At 38.7% G+C, this 16,933-nt stretch overlaps 3 protein-coding genes and 1 long non-coding RNA gene across 5 annotated transcripts; 1 reads left to right on the top strand and 3 right to left on the bottom strand.

The window, feature by feature from the left end:
* Window positions 1-199: 199 nt before the first annotated feature.
* Window positions 200-6,041, bottom strand: LOC5514152 (tubulin-specific chaperone A). Its single transcript, XM_001634293.3, has 4 exons — window positions 5,872-6,041; window positions 2,274-2,379; window positions 1,594-1,680; window positions 200-1,287 (listed from the first exon to the last, which is right to left on the bottom strand). Exons 1-4 carry the CDS (start codon window positions 5,931-5,933, stop codon window positions 1,204-1,206), a joined length of 339 nt encoding a protein of 112 aa, XP_001634343.1. The 5' UTR covers window positions 5,934-6,041; the 3' UTR covers window positions 200-1,203.
* On the bottom strand, window positions 3,348-5,327 carry LOC125563169. Its single transcript, XR_007308181.1, has 2 exons — window positions 4,895-5,327; window positions 3,348-4,298 (listed from the first exon to the last, which is right to left on the bottom strand). It is a non-coding gene; the product is annotated as an uncharacterized LOC125563169 (long non-coding RNA).
* An 8-nt stretch (window positions 6,042-6,049) lies between the features above and the next one.
* LOC5514151 (bifunctional arginine demethylase and lysyl-hydroxylase JMJD6) lies at window positions 6,050-16,627 on the top strand. 2 transcript variants are annotated; one of them, XM_048728092.1, is made up of 9 exons: window positions 6,082-6,173; window positions 11,488-11,569; window positions 11,647-11,992; window positions 12,263-12,441; window positions 12,918-13,149; window positions 14,087-14,225; window positions 14,962-15,071; window positions 15,459-15,634; window positions 16,010-16,627. In XM_048728092.1, the coding sequence occupies exons 3-9, from the start codon at window positions 11,656-11,658 to the stop codon at window positions 16,343-16,345; spliced, it is 1,509 nt and encodes a 502-aa protein (XP_048584049.1). In that variant the 5' UTR covers window positions 6,082-6,173; window positions 11,488-11,569; window positions 11,647-11,655; the 3' UTR covers window positions 16,346-16,627. The 2 variants fall into 2 exon arrangements, with proteins under 2 accessions (XP_048584047.1, XP_048584049.1); XM_048728090.1 differs by lacking the exon at window positions 11,488-11,569 and having other exon boundaries at window positions 6,050-6,173.
* Window positions 6,752-10,932, bottom strand: LOC5514179. Its single transcript, XM_001634292.3, has 13 exons — window positions 10,797-10,932; window positions 10,538-10,557; window positions 10,398-10,463; window positions 10,284-10,327; window positions 10,038-10,086; window positions 9,696-9,730; window positions 9,568-9,619; window positions 9,170-9,204; window positions 9,050-9,098; window positions 8,922-8,977; window positions 8,774-8,828; window positions 8,077-8,220; window positions 6,752-7,927 (listed from the first exon to the last, which is right to left on the bottom strand). Exons 1-13 carry the CDS (start codon window positions 10,849-10,851, stop codon window positions 7,832-7,834), a joined length of 756 nt encoding a protein of 251 aa, XP_001634342.3. The 5' UTR covers window positions 10,852-10,932; the 3' UTR covers window positions 6,752-7,831.
* Window positions 16,628-16,933: the final 306 nt, after the last annotated feature.

The raw sequence follows: 16,933 nt of genomic DNA, 5'->3' as shown, positions 1-16,933 counted from the left end.
GATATTTGGCGCTGCTTACATAGTGCTGCTCACATTTACAAGCCCCCCCCAATAAAAGAAAATACCCTAACACAGTCAGATTAATATTGAGAAAAAGCTTCATTAATCATGTCATCAGGATTGGAATGAATAGGATTGGGCATTGCAGAATTGCTCGTTTGAAAAAAGGGAATTCGAGGGGGTACAAATCAGAGTAATACTAAGTCAACTCTTTATTACTTTACACATTTGGAATCTACTGATAAAATTATTGATACTTTCATAGTGACACCTTAATTGAAAGTATATTCCATTCATTTACTTGTCTTAAATATGCAATGTGCAGACTGAGTTTTTTTTTTATGAACTTGACATAGTGCCATTTCCTACGGGGTAAAGCGGAATTTGTTATGGTATTTGAGACATTGAATGACCTTACACCTGACTAAATGAGAAATAAACTAGTACAATTCTTAGGGATCGTGGAAGAAATACAAGAAAAGCAAACACAGAGCTGCAACTCTAACACTGTAATTGGAGGCTTGGCAAAAAAAAAAAAAAAAAAAAAAAAAAAAAACTATCCTCTTTTAGTGCTGCAAGAAAAACTGGAACCCTCTCCCCACATTAGTAAAACAAATTAAAAACCCCCGACATCCTTTATTAGTGCAATTAAACACACCATCCTGTAACTCCTTAACCTTGATTCTTATTGTAAATAGTTCTTATTCTCTACATTTTGCTATAACAGGGATGGATGTAAATTCTCTAAAGATATTTTAATATCTTTAAAAGTGCCAACCCTCAATAAAAATACTTGTCTCTTTCTCTATCTCTCTCTAAATTTGCAGAGTGATGGTTTTTTTACAGCAGCCTTTTCACTAGGAAAGGAAACACAGATGGAGAAGGAACAGGGATGAAGTGCTTAAGTTTGTGCAAAAATCAGTGTGAAGAAAGTGAAGAAGGTACTGCTCCATTCCTTCTTTTCTCTGCCTGTGAAAATAGGCCTTAAAGGAGCAACATGAAATCCCTGTTTTAGATTCTTCTGGGTTCCAGAATTCACCAAAAAGCCTGCACACTGTACAATACTGTACTTTGTACTTTTCTCATAACAATTCAATTAAAATCAAATCAACACACCACAGTACATGTCTGCTACTGTGATGAACAGCTACATGCTAGAGATAAACTGTTCATCCATTAATTAGGATCAGTCTGGTATCCAAGTCAGTCTTCTAAGACAGTTTGTTCCAACATTTGTTTGGCCTGAATATAATCCTCTTTGTCACTTAAGTCTTTTTCGCATTCAGCCTGAAAAAGAAAAACAATTGGTTACCACATTAAGGTTTCTATAATAGGGCTTTCTTGACTTGGTAATTGCACTCTACAGAAGAATTAACTTGACTTCGATTTTCCTTAGTTTGGACCTCAAAAGTTTTTGAACTCAAAAGTTCAAAACCCAGATAACCTTCCTATCCAAATAATTTTTTGTCTCCTTAAGCCATATTTGACCCTGCTAACTTTTCTCAGTACATCTAGTATGTAGGTAAGGTATCAAAACAGGTAAGCTTGTACAGTACCAGACAATATTTTGTTCTTAAAATGTGTATTACCTACCGCAAGATTAGAAAGATCTTGATAAGCTGTCTTCAATCTCCTCTTGCAATCAGGAATCATAATTCTTGATTCTTCAAGAACCTCTTTCTACAATATACAGGTTTTATATAAAAAGTCGAACCTCCTTTTAATACACCATTAAACAGACACCCTACGTCTAATGTGTAGAGACAAAAGAGAATGTCAATGTGACACATTTGAGAACTACTCTGTTGTCACCGAGGATAGAAACATACCATTTTAACTTTGTGTGATTCAGCACGATTTTTGGTACACCTAAAAACCTTGTGTGGATTTAGCATGATTTTAGATTTTTCATTAGCAGGTGGAACCCCCTGAATAAGGCCTGGATCCATTTGGTTGGTACAATAAATAAATCTCAGTAGAGAGCAGGATCCTAGATCCCCCAATAATACCTTTGATCAGTCAACACAAAAGGTGTTTATGCTGGCTCCGCTTTTAGGCAGTGCCTAAATCTATATAATACACCTCCATTAAGCAGACAAAGAGACTCTTTTGCTCTGACAAAGGACTAACACGAAATGTCCGGGAAACCTCTCTGTCTTCACAGAGGAGGGGAGAAATTTCTCTGTTCTCAGAGGGTATTGTTTTTCCTTGAAAAGATTTCATACATCAAATCCCAAAGGACACAAAATTATCTCATATTCCTTATTATTTACCTGCTTTTTTATATCATGCTCATCCTGGTTTTCTGCTATCATGTTCTCAACTTTCTTTCCCTGGTCCACAACTTCCTTTTCATACATTGTCTTTTCCTTTGCAAGCCTGATAAACAATCAAATCTAATGAAAAATGCACCAAGAACATTTAGTATTTGCGCTGTTTTCAGTTTTATGCAGCAATTCCAGCAAAGCAAGTCAATGTTTCCAAAGTATTATTCCATCAATCAAGTTTAGACTTCATGTAGGTGATAAAATTTAAATGACAGAATTAGTAAAAACAGGGAAGTTGTGAATCAGGCTATTTTTAGATGCACAGATTAGCCAATTAGATGTGACCTTTAGGTTGACGTTTTGCCTGAGTTCACCTGTGCATGCAGTTCTCAAGCTGGTTGGATATCCAGCAGCTTGGTGAAGCTGGCTATCCATTGCTCCTGTGGCCCTGGGCCATGACTCTTTGGTAGTGAATAAACTCCAACCTCATCCCCAAGGTCTTCTGGGTAATTTTCATTATGGCGTCTAGCTGACAAAGACCCTGGCAGAGGCTGGCCATTTCCACAGGTAGACCGACATAAGAGTATTTACCGAATCTAATATGGCCGACAGATTGGTGATATGAGTCATGGAATCTGACAAGAATCTGTTATTGACAGATGAGGACAACTTATGTATCTCCCGACTGAATTATTATCGCAAACTTCCCTGGCAACTTCGGGAAACAGCAGCAGTGGGGTAATGAACTCTCTTATCACAGCGATATGCATTGCATTGGATGCCAAGAAATCAGAAGGCAAAGGCAGATAATAATACGGTTTTTACTTGCAAAGAAAGATGCACACTCTAAGTAAATAAATGGTGGAAAGATATTCTAATGGGTGAGATAATTTAGATTGTGCACTCGACAACAGTTCGTGTTTATGAGATATGTTGTTATTTCTTAAATCATATACTTTTCTACTATTACAATAGATCCTTTCTGTTTCTGTTCTTGATAATTACAGTAAAAAATAGCGCAACTTTCTTTTAGAATAAAATGTTTTTTTTTTACGTGACCCGTAATTTTCCTTTGTTTTATTTAACAGTGTCACACCCACTATCCATTTTTAAATGGACTTAAAAGTCGCTCAAGCAGGTGTGATGCTCAATGGTTTCTAAAATTTACCCATAAGAGGCACCTGACACTTGTGTTAGACCACTTTACTAGCAACTAGGATACTTCCCTCCCCTTCCCTTGACCAGACGTCCCAACCTTCTTGATCCAGCCCCCTGGGGGGGGGGGGGGGGGGGGGTGGTAGCGGGGATAGAAGATAACCCTCAGCTCACTGCTCGATTTTTCAATCACACAAGGTGACATGAGCTTTGATACAGAACTCAGTTTTTTTTAGTCCAAGCCGACAATGTGTTGTAAAAAACATGGCCATAGCAGGGAATGGGGCACATGGAGCTCATGCTGCCCAATAAATTCGAAAGGTCAATTAAAATTCAAGTTGCATTTTGCCACAGCTTAAATATCATGTTGCATGCCTCTGTGAAAACAAGCAGTTTTGCTGATGTTTGAAGCATTGGTCCTTCTCTTCAACACACCTTCGCAGACCACCTAGGTTTTCTACAGGTTGTAGTTTTTCTAGTTATACCAATGAGGAGCTAAAATGGCTGGTTAATAATGTTTTGTTGGTTGATCTTTATAAGTACAGGGGAGTATTTCTAGACTGCCTTTTTCTAGAGATTTTATAAAAACTTCTGTCAAACCCCCAGAAATAAGGTAAAGACATCCCTTTTTGGGAACTTATGCACTAGTCATTTGAAACCCCCCACCCCCATGGGGTTAACATGGGGGTTTAGAACACTTTTGAACAAGAAGCTGTCCAAAAGGGGTGGGGAAATTGACAGTTTTTTTACTCTAAGATTTATCCCCACCCTGAGGGTTTGGGAAAAGTGAATAGTGTCACAAATGTCATGTCAGTTTCTGGCTTGAACTTCTTTCTCTTCTGTAGCAAGCAATTCCATGTATCAGGGTGTGGCCAGCTGCACGGCGAAATGTGCAAAAACAAATATGAATGATAACTAATGCGAGATGAATATGATTTATTTTTTCCATCTTTTAGATAACTGTTATTTTCATAGTTATTGGTACAAATGTACTTGCTGAAGTGTACTGGCTTTGAAAGATAAAGGCTGATTTTAGATGACTTTTTGTTGCATAGTTGCCTGTAGTTTGCATCCTGAGGGGTAAGGGCATTTGACTCGAGGGGTGGGGGCTTTTCTCTGTTTTGTACAGGGTCAAAGTCTAAGCCCCCACCCTTCCCTGGGACCATGGGGGGGGGGGGCGCGGTTTCAATGACAAAGATTATATTTATGTTAAACCATAAAAGCATAAATCAAACAGAAAGGACAAAATTATTATTTTTAACCCTTTGAAGTTCCTTTTTGAGAGAAGCAACCATCATTTTCCTGGTTCTAAAAAAAGTATTTAGGCTGCACACAGATAAAATATGGAAATGTGACTCAGAGTAATCAATCCAAATACCCAGTTATTCCTGTTAGCGTGTTGGAGTCGAGTTCCATTTCTTGGTGAACCTGGCTCACAGAGTAATGTCAGTCTTATTGGGATCAATACATACTTCGGTTGAGTCACTTATTGAACTTCGTACAGCGTACAGGAGTTCTGGAATCTTGTCGAATTGTGTTCCGAATATCATACGGCGCTTTGCTGTTTTCCGAAGTTGCCAGTGAAGTTTGCTTAAATAAATCAGTCGAGAGATATATAATTTGCCTTAACACGCTCAAATTTGGCAATGTGAGTGATAATTACGGCCGTTCTTTGTTAGATTCCATTCCTCATTTCACCAATCTGTCGGCCATATTAGATTCGGTAAATACTCTAGTGTTGGTCTACCTGTGGAAATGGGCCTGCCTCTGCCAGGGTCTTCATCAGCTAGATGCCATATTGTAAATTACCCAGAAGACCCTGGGGACGAGGTTGAATAAACCTTTTTTTTATAAGAGCCTTTTTCATAAAAACATCTAGCCTGAGATTTCACCAAACTTTAAGAACATGCTAAGAACATGCTGAAGCTGAGATAGTAGAAAAATGTTTTTTTCGTCCTAATGCGTTCTAAAATGCAGAATCAAATTCATAGTAACAATCTTATTATTGTAATTGATCATTATTGTAATTCTCTTACTAATAATTTATACACTAAAATTTAAGAATTGTTAAGAACATTTCAGCCTTAAAATATCCCAAAAATAAGAATAACCCAGCCTCAACTGAAAATCAGACGTTTTTATAAAAAAAGAGTGTATTGAAGTTTCTAGTACCCAGGATTACAAAGGGGGGAGGGGGAAAGGGGAATAGTGTTCTTAAGTAAAGCACACCTCAAAACCCTGAGAACTGAAGCAAGACATTTCTTTTCATTTGATGTGCGTTTAAATATCATAAGCGCATGGGAACGTACTAAATGATAAGTAAAGAAGTTATCAAATAGCTGATCCGATACAAAACTGACATTTGAAAGCCGTGAACACAACCAGCAAAACTTATAAAACGACATCATGAATCGGGATAAATTTCAACAAATATTGCACAATCTCCTACCGTTTCACTATCCCTGTTTTTATCTTGAGTTGTCTCAGTCGTGGGTCCACAGCAGCAGCCATGATTTTGCAGGAAAAAAAGGTGGATTTTGAGGAAAGCTCAGCGAAAATCGAGTTTTCATCTGAATGACAGTGCGCCAAAAATACAAAATTAATTCATGACGCATGGCTTATGATGACCAGCCGCTGACCTCAAAGTTTTAGGGGCGCACAAGGAAATTGTTTTAAATTTATTTCTTGCTATTCGAAAAACTTGTTCTTACAAGAAGAAGAGCATTGGACATCGTTTTGTGTACTTAAGAGGTAAGTCGCCATAGTTGCATGATCAGAGAAATTATAGCTACCTTCACTATAATATTTTCAACATGAGCATTATTTTTTGTATTGTTTACCGGTGTATTTTTGTTAAACGATAAAAACTACAGGTTATTTATCCTTGATTTATCGTACCTTAACGTGTCACAGAATTATAATAAGTTTACGTATTGTGCCGTAAAGCAAACACAGCAGGACGGAGACAGAAAGCGAGGGGTAAAAGCTTGTGTAAATTTAATGTAACTAGCAGGTGAACAGTATTCAAAATGTAGTTTCATTTGTAGGAGGTGATTAAAAGGGGGAGGGCGGGGGCTGGGGTCGGGAAAAATAGATGCACTGCAAGGGCCGCTGATAGTTGTTATCAAGCATTTCCAATAATATTAGGCACCCATTTTTGTGTGCAAGAGTTGAGCATTTTAGTAAGTTTTAAAAACTTAAAGCTAAATCCTAGTGGGGTGGGCACGTGGGGTGGTCCCGTGTGCTGTCTGGCGGTCGGGCACATGAGGAGTGTGCACCACCCTTGTATCATATTTTTATATTAATTTGTTTTGTTATTTATTTATATGTTGCTTGTTTGTTTGTTTGTTTGTTCTTGTGTCTATTTGTATACACATGTCTGTTTACTTGTATCTACGCCTGTGATAGTTCGTCTATATAGTGTTTGTGTATATAATATATTATATTAATATGTATAATACGTATAGTTTTCTATAATATTTTTAATATTTTAAATATAGCTAGATTAGATTCTAAATCATATTATTTATTAATTATCTGACTATTTATTTTTTATAGTGTCCACAATTAGCTTTTTTAGCTAAACACTTTTGACACTTAAATAAAGTTTATGTATGTATGTATGTAAAAACACACTTAGAGGTTTGTTCAGGCCGAGCATAATTATTTGATGGATGTTAGCTTTAGCGATGATGCACATGTAAAAAAAAAGTCTGCTTGTTGGTAGTTTTCTCTGTGGTTGAAGGTTGAAGCTAGTAAAATTCAATACAAGTACAGATAAAAAGTGCTTAAGCTATCAAGCATTAGCCTAATACTGTCAGCACTACCAATTTTAAACATACGGGGGGTTCTCAATTATGCATAAGCTATGTTTTTCTATCCTTGGGACATCACGAGAAATAGTCTGTATAGGTGTTTTGATGTTTTATTCTGTGGTTCAATGAGAGCATCTAGCACATTCTTGTGCTCCTGCTAGTAGCCCGTATATTGGGGCCCACGTGTAAACACATGGTTACGCGGAATACCATCCCGCCCCTACCCCTCACCGGGGCACTTGCAGGATGTTTCTTGTGTGCTAGATGTCCTCAGTAAGAATGCCCTGACTTTGACTTAGTCTTTGCCTATGGTGATGATTTACATTCATCCTATGAATTTCAGAAAATAATATGTGAAGTGTAAAGAAAAAATCATCTATAGATGCAGTAGTAACACTTATTCAAAACCTTATTATTAAAATGTCTCTGTTGTACTGTATGTAGAAGGAAATTTTAGTTCATGAGGTAAAATACTTTTTCATAATTGAAATGGTATGCTTTTTGTGGTAGCTAGCACCCTAAAGAGTATTTGATTGAGTACAATAGTTGTTGTAGGGTGTTTTTCAGGGTGTGCTCACTACCAATGGAGGCCCTTTAGGTTGCAGTAGAGTTATGCAGGAGGCGGTTTCGTAGGCCGCGTAGGTTCTCTCTGAAGCTCTGCCAAGCACGAACTGCACGGTTTGGACGCCTCTGTGATAAAAAAAATACTGTACTTGCAAGCATTCTTTGAATAACTTTTGGAGGACAAAAGGCAATACTTTAAGCTCTTTGTCAGATATGGGTATATGTTGATACATATAGGTCCTGTACCCTTTAAGTTAAGCATTCAATATAATCACCTCTGGTACAGCATCCGTTTGTGTCTCAGCTGACACCATTGTCACCTCACTAGTGGTCTGGACATCAACTTCGGCGCATTCAGTAGTGCATTCAGTCCCCATGCTTGTTGTGGATGGGGAGGAAGTTTGGCTCTCAGCAGTGCACTGAGAACAAACACAATTCTCATGAATATACAGCAATCTAAATTTGAAGCAACTGTTGTGGTTTGAAATGCTTCTTGGTTTGAAATTGTTAAAACCAGTTTGAAAAAAATTCAAACCATGCCACATTTGTTGTGGTTTGAAATGCTTCTTGGTTTGAATTTTTTTCAAACTGGTTTTAACAATTTCAAACCAAGAAGCATTTCAAACCACAACACAACTACCCACTCACTATCTGTTAACTATCCATTAACATCAATTATCCACTGCTAAGTGGGCTGTAGATTAAAAATTGTACTGCGCACTCTAAACTTTCTATGCACACCAATCCACTGCCAGACCAAGTTGCAGGCTGTACACTTTAAAGTCACCATTGATAACTTCTGACCATGTTTTTTCTTGGCCTCCCCTTTCCAGTCCTGTCCTCGAGCTTCTAAGTCACCATTGATAACTTCTGACCATGTTTTTTCTTGGCCTTCCCTTTCCAGTCCTGTCCTCGAGCTTCTAAATTTAATTTATGTTTTCTAATTATATTCAACTGTGCTGTACGACTTACTTTTTTTGAACTGATTTTAGCCTGCTCAAGTTGTCTCTTGAGTTCAGCGAAGAAGCTGTTGAAATTAAAGATTAAGAAAGAATGAATTTCAAAAAGGATCTTATTTTGTGAAAATAAATTAAAACAAAACAACTAAAAAGTAACTTACGCGATTTTTGCTTCCTCCTTTTTTGTCTGTTCAGCAAGCAGTGCTGTCATCGCCTCCTACCAATTGATTAAATTTATATTTAGCATCAATACTTAGAGATATTAAATGTGTTGAATATCTTCTAATACCTTTTCCTTATTTATTCTATCACAGAATGACTGGAGATCCTTTTGTTCTCTACAATGATAAAACGTTATTCAGTACATTGTCAAAATGATAGAAAAAAATGGATGAGATTATTCCTGTACCTTTCGGCAAGTGCTGGGGCCGACATAGCCAAAACCTGAAAACACGGGTAATTTTGTTAGTAAGGTACCTTAAAGAGTGTCGATCGACCATTCCTTTGTTTTTGTTTATAAATAAATAATACAGAGGTTCTATGTTTTTGACAATATTTGATAATTACTTGCTTGAATTAGCTGATGGAAATGGATACTTTGTGTGACTCGTCTGTCTGTCTGTCTGTCTGTCTGTCTGTCTGTCTGTCTGTCTGTCTGTCTGTCTGTCTGTCTTGTCTGCCTGTCTGCCTGTCTGCCTGTCTGCCTGTCTGTCTGTCTGTCTGTCTGTCTGTCTGTCTGTCTGTCTGTCTGTCTGTCTGTCTGTCTGTCTGTCTGTTCGTTCTCTGTCCTCCTGTTGTTTACCCTACCTTCTCAAGCAAGCCATTCAGTAAATGCCTCACGAAGACTCTCTGCAGCTTTCTGAAAGAAAGGAAACGAATATCCAGTCTTTAGCAAAACGACACCTTTCTACCGCGAAGCTCACAAATACACTCACAGCTCTTGCAGCTTAGCCTGTTTCTTGCTTTTATCCTATAAGTATAAATATGATTATGAAAATAAATTTGTATACCCTGTTTACCAGAGGCTCTGAGCTTCGCGGCGAAAACGCATCGCTGAAATCGTTGTCGCCGCGAAGCTCGGAGCCTCTGGTACCCAGGGTAAAGTTTGTATGAGCTGATATTTGAAACGCGCTGCATTTACTTGCACGTCTTGCAATTGCAAAAACAAAAACAACACCAAAAAATAGGTCAATTATAGTTTTGAAGGTTTCGCATGAAGTTTCACACGTTCGCAGTAGTGATATGTATTTTTAATAATCTTATTGTATTGTTTATACCTGCTTTTTGAGAATGAGTTCAACATTCTTTTGGTTCTCCGTTAGAGCCCTGTGAAATTAATAAAACAAATATTGAAACAATTCTTTATTAATAAAATAGATAATCCCAAAAAGTGTCGCGTGACTCATATATTTTCTATTTGAATTTACCGCGATTTGCAAACAGTCGTTTTTAGATCTGCTCATATCATAACGAATATAATATATTGCGTATATCATAACGAATATAATGTATTGGATACTCACTGATTTCCGTCCTTTACATCAGTTTCCAGGACATCGTTCTCTGCCTAAAATTATTAACACGCTCTTGTGAGAAATATTTATCAAGCCACCCTTCTTAATACGTTAGATACTTACCCCAAGTTTCCTGAGTTCTTTATTCAAGCTTCGAATAGCATGGCTGGCATAATCCAAGGCCGATGCCTGCGAAGAAAATCCCAGCTTGTTATTAAAAAGCAAGCAATGCTTAATTTTTTTTTTTTATTAAAATGACTTACCATCTCCCGGATCTTTGAGGCTGTTAAAAAATTGAAACAAAAGTAAGTATAGATTTAAATAGACGAAACAGCTTTCTTTTCGCTATTTATTCTTCTGTTTTCATAACCTTTAAGTATGGTAATAACTCAGACTAAATGGAAAATTACAAATACTTTAGATGTAAAGATAACTCCATTTAGAGTGGTCGAAAAGAGTCCGAGTGACACACGCACGAATCCCGCAACAATACGCACTATTCGTCCCCAGTCCCTGACTCACCTTTCGTTGATCCGGTGGGGGTTGGCCCTCTGTTTCTTCGGTTATTTTGAGACATTTTGTCTAGAATTAGCTCCGACAGTCTTTACCTACCAAGCGTTTGGCTTGAAATGAGAATTGTCATCGACCAACGCAATTAACTATGGCAACCATTGTTTACATCACGATTCACAAAAATGCGCGCGCTTTGGAAGAGACCGCTGGCGCACGCAAAAACACAATGCAAAGCTGTTTCCCAAGGCGCGTAATTTAAAATACACTAAAAACGTAATGGGGAGGGTAATTATATTTTGACACAAACAACTTTTTTGGGAGAGGAAAACGCTCATATGGAATACGCTCAAAGCGTAATGGGGAGTGTCATTTTATATTTACACAATTGCCCCCCCCCTTTCCAATAACACCCAAACAAATTGCATGGAGTTTTTTACAATAAAAATAACAGCAAAAAAAATGCTCTTAAAATTAGCTCAAAACATTTTTTCCTAATCCCCAAATACTTAATAAGTACCCGAGAAGTACTCGATGAAATATGGGCGTCCGATCTAGCCCACTCGGTAGGCTTGAAGTACGAAAACTGGCGCTGGCGCTGTTTTCATGGGACTCCTCACCCCCCCCCCCCCCCCCCCCCCCCCCCATCCCCCCCTCACCTGAGACCCAATTTTGACCCTTAAATATGAGCATTCCCTAATAGGTCGGCATGGCTCCTTCCTCTTCCCATGGACTCTCTCCTGCCCTCTCCGGGCCCAAAACATTGCACTGCTAGATAACGCAAGGTATGCTTCTACGTATGCTGGGGCTATTTGCCACTCACTACTGCGATTTGAGTATTCTTTTGTTCTTTGCCCTTAAGGAATCGAGGATGCATAGAAAAGCATGGCGCTTCATTATTCATTTTGCCATTTTGATAATCCTGACAAAGGGCGAGCTTCCTGGTGATTCTCCTAAAAGAGAAGGGGTAGATCGATCCCGCGGGACATCAAGTATTTACCTTCAAGGAAATTATTGTGGTACAAATCAGTGCTCTCAGGGACAGTCACAGGAACTTTCTGAAGAGGTGTTATTCAAAAATGGCCACAAAAAGCCGTTTGGTTCTCATCGCCCGCCGGATGGTCGCGTTGAGGAGTTACCATTTATGATCTCATCCGAGGATTTTTATATGAAGTATGTGATCAAACACAAGCCAGTCATCTTTAAAAGTAAGTACCTCCATCCTCTCATGGCTTCTGTGTGGTCAGTAAGAGCCAGTCATCTTTTAAAGGCTTCCTGTGGGTTGTAAGAGCTCTGAGGTCATATGATACCTGAGTATGACCTTGTCCCAGACCCCAAGCTTCCTCACGGTTCATCTTCCAGGACAGGAAACCCGTTAAAAACGCCTTGGACAAGGCTGGGTCACTAATCACAATGCTGTGTTCTGCATTTGAGAAAATACCACCTACTTATATTATATCTGTTTTGTGTCACGTTAGATGTAGTGAAACACTGGCCAGCGTTTTCCAAATGGACCGATGAATACCTGAACACAACGTGGGGCAATATCACATTCAAAATGGAAACTAAAGACGATGACAAAAAAAACATACCCAAGGACCAAACCATGTCGGAGTACTTGACACATTACAAGGGGAAGCGATACCTGGTCGATGAGGTATTGATTCGTTTTTAAAGAGCCCTCGTCAGCCACGCCTTTATTATTATTTGCATTCGAAATTAGAAGACAAATAATTTGAACAAATTTCTGAAAAAAGCATCTAAATACAACGTTTTATATATAGTGTACCGATGTCGATCACAAATATTGTTATAGCTTTGCCAAATCAACCGATGGAAATGGCCGCTAGCCGATAGCTACGCGCTCGTTAACTGGTTGATTTCGAACAGTACAAGATCACCCCGCCTTAATGAGAAATAATAAACTTCAATAATCAGATCGACCACATGGAGGTGGCAATGCCGCAAGAAAGCCGCCAAAAACGAACGGAACAACACAGTAAAACACCCTGACGTCGCATGAAACCGCATCAAAATAAGCCAATAACCGTAAGCCGTGCAGTCTGGAAAAACCGCAATATCGCATAAAACCGCAATACCGAAAACCCCTAAGGTCTTATTCCTCGATTTCAGGTCCACCCTGAGATGCAAAAAGACATCATCCTGCCTCTAGCGCTAAGATGCGAAGAGATCAGCAATTATTTCTTCGTGTCCTTCCTGTTCATGAGTAATGGCGGCACATCGTCAAAGATTCACCTTGACACAGATGAGAACCTGTTGTCTGTCATTCGGGGACACAAAGAAACGATCTTGGTCCACCCAAGATATTCAGCTGACTTGTACACCGATGACGCGGATTTGCTCGGTGAGTATAGTGATTAGTACAGTAAGGGGTAGTAAATTTTACTTGTATAGATCAAGTTGAATATTTTGCCTGTATTTCGATAGTTTCGGGAGCATGCTTATATTATATTTTATTGCTTTATCGACATGCTAAAATTGGCACTACTTTCCTTTAACAAACCTTTATAATAGTGCAGTTTGGCGGCATTACCATTTCAGGGGCGAATCTAGCTTTTTGCCAAGGGGGATGAACCAAAAAAATACGTCATTGAACAGACACAATAAAAGCAATAAAAAAAGAAACTCCCTAAACCCTAAAACCCTCCGTAGATCTGCATTGTTACAATTTTAACTACGTCCCGCCACCTTACCAATCTTTCCCATAATTTTCACTACTAATATATAATCATCGCCAACATCATCAAACATCATAATCACCTATCGTTATTGTCATATTACATTTTATCATAATTATATATTGTCATCATCATCATCATCATCATCATCATCATCATCATCATCATCCTTTGTCATCATCACCATCATTACCATCACCATTGTCATATTACATTTGATCATAATTATATATTGTCATCATCATCATCATCATCATCCTTTGTCATCATCACCATCACCATCACCATTGTCATATTACATTTGATCATAATTATATATTGTCATCATCATCATCATCATCATCATCATCATCATCATCATCATCATTGTCGTCGTCGTCGTTGTAGTCGTTGTCGTCGTCATCATCATCATCATCCTTCGTCTTCATCATCATCCATCGTTATAATCAACATCACCGCCATTATTATCATCGTTATCATTTCCAGTCATCGTCGTCGTCGTCGTCCTCATCATCATCATAATCACTGCCATCATCATAGTCAGTACACTCGGTTTTATCGCCCTTAGTCTCCTCCATGTCTCACACATCTATTGACCCTCAGGAGTGTCAGACATAGATCCCCTTGCTGTGGACATGATCAAGTACCCCCGGGTTAAGAATGTACGCTACTTGTTGGCATCCATGGACTCGGGTGACGCGCTCTATATTCCACAGATGTGGTGGCATCAAGTCGTCTCTAGGTATGACGTCACTCCCGGTTAATATATTCTGAACTATTGTCGGAGTAGTTTGTTATAAGGCAAAGTTTGCCAATAAGGCTGCAAGAATCACGATTTTAGTTTGACACGATTTTCATAACTTGAACCACACCGCCCTCGTTTACTTCGTTTGCGTCATACTGTGAACCGGACCTTATGTTACTTACGAAATAGTGTGAACTTGCCATTGTTACTTATGACATAGTGGGAGCCGATCCTTATGTTACTTATGCCATAGTGTTGACTTGCCCTAATTAATTTCGACATAGTGTGAACTTGCCCTTGTTACTTATGACATACTGTGAACCGGTCTCTTTAGTTCTTACGTTATAGTATGAACCGGCCCTTATGTTACAACATAGTGGGAACCGGCTCTTAGTTACTTACGACCTAGTTTGAACCGGGCCTTATGTTACTTACTACATAGTGAGAACCGGCCCTTAGTTACTTACGATCTAGTTTGAACCGGGCCTTATGTTACTTACTACATAGTGGGAACCGGCTCTTAGTTACTTACGACCTAGTTTGAACCGGGCCTTATGTTACTTACTTCATAGTGGGAACCGGCTCTTAGTTACTTACGACCTAGTTTGAACCGGGCCTTATGTTACTTACTACATAGTGAGAACCGGCCCTTAGTTTCTTACGACATAGTTTGAACCAGTCCTTAGTTACTTACGGCATTGTGTGAACCGGCCTTTTAAAATTGTTGTTTCAGGCGTGAAAAGCAGCAAGCGGTCGCAATGTGGTGGAAATCCAAACCCTACGTGAACAAACAAGAGGGAAGTTCTTTCCCCTTGAAGAACAGCAAGCAACGAAATGAGAAACGTAAGCATAATTTTGACCTAGATTGTTTCTTGTCTTATACCTCATAATTATATCCATACTTTTGCTACTTTTACTTGTACCTCATGTCGTGACCATGGAGGACAAACACCAGAAGGGGTTAGGGAGCAAAGGATATAGGGGAAGAGAAGAGGTGTATAGAACCTTGGGGCGAACTTAATGCAAAGAAAACAGGAAAAGATGTGGGTTTTGGTTGTGGCGGTAAGATGGGAGTGGTTGTTTAAAGCGAATTGCTCGTGCTCCCAAGCCCTGTCTGATTTAAAAACTTGCTTGTTGGCAAGTTTTCCTTTGCACAAGAGATGATGTTGCGCCAACTGTCCAGCAAATTGCATGCAACTCTGGACATGATGTTGTTGTTGTTGCTTGTAGCGAGTTTCTCGTACGCGCAAGCCCTGTCTGATTACGAAGATTGGGTACAGGATGTTGCACCAAGTGTCCCGCGAATTGCGTGCAACTCTCAGCAGCGATACATGAATGAGTATCGATTCGAGACGAGTAAAGACCCCGACTCGGCAACGCTGGGAGATGGCGGAGACATCGAGGAGGTAAGAGCAAGGCACTTCCAGCATTTGACCTCCATATGCCAACTTTTGATGAAAAACGAAAATACATCTTACAGCAAAACGGTAATAAATTACAAAGCTCTCTTATTAGCTTGAAAAAAAAAAACATTAGTTGTCGCTAGAGATTCATTCAACATTACTTGAGGTAAAAAATACAGAAAAAATAAATGGTTGAATCAACCGCGCTCAATAAAGGTTTAATACAGTAATTGAAGCGGAAATTGGTCGCTTTAATGAAATTCCACTGTATGCAAAATAAATGCAACTCTACCTTAACGCGTGTTTGCGGATAGTACCTTTCTGATAACACTGCACATTTAGATTAAAAAAATCTAAGAAACGTAACTTTATTTCTAGATAATGCTCAAAACAGATTCATTTGCCGACATCGTGGCCCTTAGAAATCGACAGAAAGAGCAAATGAAGACCAACGAAGAAATAGATCTCAGAGAATTACCGTGCGACTTTGACCGGTTGAACCCCAAGAACCCTTGTAGTGTGAAGGCGTGTGTGAACTTTGACGAGGAAAACATGGAGTGCTTGCGATATGTTCTTGACTACTGCAATGAGTTTGCGGACCGAGGATGCGTGATTCATCTACCTCACTTGCTTAACAAGAAGACGAGAAAGGAATGGAGAGACTTACATGAGATGGATACCCTGTACGGGCGTGGTGACAAGGAAGAGTTGTGAGTCCGGCAAAAAGATGTTGACAGACAAAAGGATATGGACAGTCAGAGGGAGGTGTGAAGTACATGCCGCGACAAACAGATGTTGTAAAATCGGATAAATAGATGGTTAAGGAAAGGTAGAAAGGTACAGGCAGGGTTTTTGAGCAATGACGGGAAAGGCAAAAAAAAAAAATACGTCTTTGATGGACTGCTACTACGTCCTGCACTGTGAAAAGGTCAATCCAGACCAACAGACATTTTATACACCTATTTCAAATAAAATTGCACCCGCGAATCAATGTTACGTAACCCTGAGTGGTTCATGGGTAACGTATAAATGGCTGAATCAATAATAATAATAATAATAATAATAATAATAATAATAATAATAATAATAATAATAATAATAATAATAATAATAATAATAATAATAATAATAATAATAATAATAATAATAATAATAATAATAATAATAATAATAATAATAATATATGTTTATTATTCCCTATTGCAGTTGAGACTGAATTGCAGGGAGAGCGCCAACAAACTTACAGTACACACAATTAACAATTAACATATTTTACAGTTACAAAATCGCTTAGTCTTTTGG

Source organism: Nematostella vectensis, chromosome 5, assembly GCF_932526225.1.
Source record: "Nematostella vectensis chromosome 5, jaNemVect1.1, whole genome shotgun sequence".
Classification (NCBI taxonomy): domain Eukaryota; kingdom Metazoa; phylum Cnidaria; class Anthozoa; order Actiniaria; family Edwardsiidae; genus Nematostella; species Nematostella vectensis.
Note: the sequence above shows the minus strand (reverse complement) of the source record. Positions and strands in the feature narration are given on the sequence as shown.

Bases quoted from the DNA above. Each gene is read 5' to 3' on its own strand.
- LOC5514179 (XM_001634292.3), bottom strand. From the start codon at position 10,851: ATGTCTCAAAATAACCGAAGAAACAGAGGGCCAACCCCCACCGGATCA. The intron at 10,558-10,796 runs GTGAGTCAGGGA...ATTTTTTAACAG, and splicing joins CCCCACCGGATCAACGAAAG to CCTCAAAGATCCGGGAGATG. The intron at 8,978-9,049 runs GTATTAGAAGAT...ATCAATTGGTAG, and splicing joins ATAGAATAAATAAGGAAAAG to GAGGCGATGACAGCACTGCT.
- LOC5514152 (XM_001634293.3), bottom strand. From the start codon at position 5,933: ATGGCTGCTGCTGTGGACCCACGACTGAGACAACTCAAGATAAAAACA. The intron at 1,681-2,273 runs GTAAATAATAAG...TGTATATTGTAG, and splicing joins AGCATGATATAAAAAAGCAG to AAAGAGGTTCTTGAAGAATC. The intron at 1,288-1,593 runs GTAGGTAATACA...TTTCTTTTTCAG, and splicing joins AAGATCTTTCTAATCTTGCG to GCTGAATGCGAAAAAGACTT.
- LOC5514151 (XM_048728090.1), top strand. From the start codon at position 11,656: ATGCATAGAAAAGCATGGCGCTTCATTATTCATTTTGCCATTTTGATA. The intron at 12,442-12,917 runs GTATTGATTCGT...CCTCGATTTCAG, and splicing joins AGCGATACCTGGTCGATGAG to GTCCACCCTGAGATGCAAAA. The intron at 14,226-14,961 runs GTATGACGTCAC...TTGTTGTTTCAG, and splicing joins TGGCATCAAGTCGTCTCTAG to GCGTGAAAAGCAGCAAGCGG.